The 5447-nt window shown below is 40.3% G+C and overlaps 1 protein-coding gene across 1 annotated transcript; it reads left to right on the forward strand.

Annotated features, from left to right (window-relative positions):
* Positions 1-683: 683 nt before the first annotated feature.
* Positions 684-3929, forward strand: LOC309330249 (vomeronasal type-2 receptor 26-like; the record flags this gene model as incomplete). The annotated part of the gene is made up of 3 exons (XM_081841637.1): positions 684-879; positions 2762-2888; positions 3034-3929. Exons 1-3 carry the CDS (start codon positions 802-804, stop codon positions 3927-3929), a joined length of 1101 nt encoding a protein of 366 aa, XP_081697763.1. The 5' UTR covers positions 684-801.
* Between the last annotated feature and the right edge of the window lie 1518 nt (positions 3930-5447).

The following is a 5447-nucleotide window of genomic DNA, read 5'->3' on the forward strand; positions in this document are numbered from 1 at the left end:
AATGTGGCTATAGATGGCTAGGTACACAATATCATGCTATCACTATTTGTACAAAGGCAGCCCTGAATCCCTGGAAAGTGATGAGCAGCTTATCTACAGAGCTTATCCTCCTATCTGAAGGAACATGCTGTCTAATATTTGTGGTCTAAGTTCTATGAAATTTGGGCCAAGACTTACTGTAATTCTTAAAAGAACCACATTTACCACCACAATCAACATTACTACAATTGAAATTATCCTTCACAAAACATTTAAAATGAATATTGTGTTCCACAATGTTGCTCTTTTGTATATGCACACGAGCAGGGCTTTTTTCAGCCAGAACTCAGGGGAGCTCAGTTCTCTCCCCTCTCAGGGGGGCTCCATTGCTATTCCAAGGGAACGAGGGAGGTGTTTGTGGTGAGTTCCAGCACCTCTTTTTCTAGAAAGCAGCACTGCTCATTAATTCCTTTTTCATTTTTAGCTCCATCCATTTTTGAAGAAGAGACTCATTAAAAACAGAGAAAGAAAAACACTAAGATACAACTTTTAAATGGACCACAAACTATAGCTCTTAAATGTTAAAGATAAGCACTCTATTTGTACGAATATTACTAATATTTAATCATTTTTGGCAACTTCATTAATTGTTTTTTTCCTCTTCAAACTTAGGTCCACCATTTTCTGGGAAGAGTTTCATTTAATAATAGTGTTGGGGAAGAAGTTTCCTTTGACCAAAATGGGGAATTAGTAGCTGGATTGGATATAATAAATTGGGTCACATTCCCAAATCAGTCATTTCTGAGAGTCAAAGTTGGAACAATGGACCCACAAGCTCCCCCAGAAAAGAGGTTAACCATTCATGATGATGGTATCATGTGGCCCAACTGGTTCAACCAGGTAAGAATTTGTTCAGGGTTTTCTCCATATTTTTGCACAGTTTCCAAAAACTGCCTCATTGCAACACATTGAATCATCAGTTATCAGAATCAGACACGATCTGTGAAGGAAATATCAGGCTGTCACACTGATAAAAGGAAAGCTATCTTATTTCTAGGACTATTTGCAGAAGTGTCTCAGCTATAAAGAAAGTGTCACTAGTCAATGAAATTTCAGGAAGCCCAGTATGTCTTTTAATTAAACATTATTAATTATTTAATAATTAATAATTATTTAATAATTTAATAATTAAATAATAATTAATTAATTATTATTTAATTAAACATTATTATTGTTCCATCCTTCCTTCTCAGGATTCTGCACAAGTCCCCAGCGCATTCTGGGGCTGGGTTAGGGAACACCTGGGCCAATATCAACCTCCTTCAGACAATATAGCCGAAAGTAGAAAAATTAAATCTGGCTTGGAACTGGTGAAGAAGACCCATGCAACCATCAGGATTGAACCCTCTACTCATTAACGGGCTCAATCCTGCTCAATTTGACTTCACTCATGTGTCCCCCTGCTTGGAACAGGCAGACATATCCAAAGTGCAGTGTGGGGCTATTTGAAAGCTCTGTTGCAAAGAGCTCCATGCTGCTCTTTGCAGATGCTGCCTGCCTTTCCTTCAGAATCAGCCCAATTCAGCTTGGGATTTGGCCGAATCTCTTCCACAGCCGTAATTTTTACCCCAGAATAACTCCAGGCAGAGCCAATCTGTTATTTAAACCTTCTCATTGTTTGCAGCATTATGGTAAACATACAAAACACATTCCCTTACATTAGCTGCTGAGCTAAATGATTAACAGTGAATGTTCACAGAAACCCCAGGTACAAACTATTATTTTTAGACACATGCAGGTAATGAAGAAGGTAACCCTGCAAGCAAACAGCGCTGCAAGAATCCATCAAAAGCAAACAATTACAGTTGCAATCAAAATTATTCAACCTCCATTGCAAATCAGGTTTATTATCAAAATTTACAAAATTTCAGCTCTTTGCAAAAGCAATTGAAATAGCTCCACTAAATGGATGCTTCAATTGGTTTTCCCCAAATACAACTGAAAATGCAACTTATACCGGCTTCTCCAGTCTCACTATTATTCACCCCCTGATTAGAATCCATCACAACAGCACAAATACAACAGGTTTAGTCTCAAGCACACCTGATGCAACTAATCAAGGGCTTCAGGTGTGCTTGAGGTGGAACACATGAAATACCTGAACTCGGAAGGGGTTTCTTGAGTGTCAAATGTTGCTGTATATTAGCCATACAGCAAGGCAAGTGAATGGTCCAAGAAGATAAGACAAGAGATCATCACCCTTCACAAACAAGGATACAGGTATAAAAAAAGAAAGCAAAGGCACTGAATGTTCCTACATAAACCATTGGAAGCATAATTCGCAAGTTCAAAGTTAAAGGAACAGAGGCTAAACTACCTGGACAAGGCAGAATTTTGATAAATTTGAATGCAAGTGTATGTCAAAAATATATGAGCAATTTCTATATTCATGAGATACTGACCCAATAAGCTTTCACCTGAACATTTTCTAATTTGAGAAGATATTGCCATGCCAATCTCTGAAGAAGTTCAAAAACATACCAATATGGTTTTCATAAAGGCAAAGGTACTGGAATAATGGTAGAGGCTCCAATGCTACCATTAGCGCTGAATTTAAGATCATCTTCAGATAAAACAAGAAACCTATAGGAAGCTCCAAAGTTCCAGTGCTACAATTAGAGCTGTATTTAAGATCTATTGCTTAACCGTCATGTTTACTATTAGAAGATAGGTCAGTGAGATGCAAACTTCCAAACAATTTCCTTCTTTCATTTATGAACAGGCACAACCCACTTCTCTGTGTAATGAGAATTGTCATGTAGGTTATAGAAAGAACAAGAAGGAAGGAAAGCCATTCTGCTGCTATGATTGCCTTCCGTGTCCAGAAGGGAAGATCTCAAACAAGGAGGGTAAGGAATGCTCCTTTCTCTAGTGGGAAAAAAGTATAGAAGTAGCCAATATATATTCTGGCATCTCTTAGATGCATTGTGCCAATTTCGGGACAGAAGACCTTTTTGTTTCACTGAGATTTCTTTATTTCTTTTTCATTTTCAGACATGGATGACTGTTTAGAATGCCCTGAAGATCAATATGCAAACAATGAACAGGATGGCTGCCTCCCCAAAGACAAAACATTCTTGTCTTATGGAGAATGGTTGGGGATCAGTTTGGCCATGTTTGCCCTCTTCTTTTCCTTCATCACAGTCTTGGTGCTTCAAATATTCACAAAGCACAGAGATACTCCCATAGTCAAAGCCAACAACCGCAACCTCACTTATATTCTCCTCCTTTTCCTCCTGCTCTCCTTCCTTTGTGCTCTGCTCTTCATTGGCCAGCCTGAGGAAGTCACCTGCCTCCTTCGACAAACTGCTTTTGGCTTGATCTTCTCAGTGGCAATTTCTTGCATCTTGGCCAAAACTGCCATTGTGGTTCTAGCTTTCATGGCCACCAAGCCAGGGTCCCGAATGAGGAAGTGGGTAGGGAAGCCACTGGGCACCCCAATTGTTTTTTCCTGCTCCCTTATGCAAGTGACAATTTGTATTGTGTGGCTGGCAACCTCTCCCCCATTCCCAGATGTTGACATGGACTCAATGACTGAAGAAATAATACTAGAATGTAATGAAGGTTCCACTATCATGTTTTATTGTGTCCTGGGATTCATGGGTTTACTGGCCATAGTCAGCTTCACGGTGGCTTTCCTAGCTAGAAAGTTGCCGGACAGTTTCAATGAAGCCAAATTCATCACCTTCAGCATGTTGGTCTTTTGCAGTGTGTGGCTCTCCTTTGTTCCAACCTACTTGAGCACCAAGGGCAAATACATGGTGGCTGTGGAGATCTTCTCCATCTTGGCCTCCAGTTGTGGGTTACTGGGCTGCATCTTTATCCCCAAATGCTATGTTATTTTACTGAGGCCTGAGCTGAACAGCAGGGAGCAGCTAATAAGAAGATAGTTTTAAATAATCCAGAAGTTTGGATTTGATATCCCGCCTTTCACTCCCCTTAAGGAGTCTCAAGGAGCTAACATTCTCCTTTCCCTTCCTCCCCCACAACAAACACTCTGTGAGGTGAGGGAGGCTGAGAGACTTCAGAGAAGTGTGACTGGCCCAAGGTCACCCAGCAGCTGCATGTGGAAGAGCGGGGAATCGAACCCGGTTCACCAGATTACGAGTCCACTGCTCTTAACCACTACACCACACTGGCACACAGAAGTCTGAATCATGCTTGTAATTCTAGGTGTCTGTTATTGCTATTTTATTTACGTGTATGTAATTAGAAATCTGGGATACTCATGTCCCTAGAAATTAAAGAATCAACAAGTAAAGAAATAATTAAAGAATTAACAAGTAAACAATAAAAAAGATCTGGAGCAGCTCCAAGAATTCCTTTGGGAGAAAGTGTGAGGACACAATTAGGACAGTGGTGAATACCTTAATTATTTCCATCACTGTCACTGATGAGGATCAGTACTGATTCTGTGGCAATGCCTTTGAGCACAACTGGCCTGAGACATTACCCGTATTGCAACAAAATGGGATCCATCCGTCAACCATCTACAAATCCACCTAACAGTTCCCTCATTCCACTCTGAAGATTGGGTGGGGGGGTGGGGAGAGAGACTTTGTCCAAAGCCTTACTGAAATAAAGATACAATATGTCCACAGCACTAAGCTAGACTTTTCTGTAATGAAATGTCATACTCTTTATTGCACCTGCAACTGGATCCTGCATTATTTTACGTATTTCTTTTCTCCCCTTAACTGGTATACAAGGAAACACCCCTGTGGTACAAAATGCTGAAAATCATGTCTTCATTGGTGACACATGTACAGCTGGGGGAAATAGTGCAGATGAGACTGAGGAAGAGTGTTGGGGAAAATAGGAAGTTCGCTTCAGATCAAGAGTTTGCAGCTGGACTGCTTGCTTGCCTGTGGCACTCACAATTACAAGAGAACTACTCAATAACAAATATGCAGCATTATTTTGATCTTACTAAAAGTCACAGAGCTCAATGCTCTAAGGAGATAACTTTGGAACTAGTAATTATCTCAAATTGCTGGGATTTATCACCCATCTTGCCAAATCCCCTATACACTGTTTCAGGCCATGAACACAATCAATGTCAGTGTGTGAAAGTGTATATAAAATAAATCCTGTGTCATTCAGAGCCCACATGAGAAATTCTGAACATGCAGGTTTTCATGAATTAGATCATTGGCATTTTCCCTTTATCAAAATAATCCAAAGTCATTCAATGAGAGTTCTTGCAATGCAGTTTATGGAGGATGAAATACAAATATGACTTTCAACATCCCTGTTGGCCCCAAGATGGTTGGAACATTTCTGCTGCAAATTCTTCTCTTCCTGTGGCTACAGTTGCCTCCAACTGACAGCAAGGAACACTCTGCTAGATGCACCATGATGGAGCCGTTCCAGCTTCCATACCAGAATTATCAGAGAGGGGACCTAAT

Source organism: Podarcis erhardii (genome assembly GCF_964252035.2).
Source record: "Podarcis erhardii genome assembly, chromosome: 15".
Taxonomy (NCBI): Eukaryota; Metazoa; Chordata; class Lepidosauria; order Squamata; family Lacertidae; genus Podarcis; species Podarcis erhardii.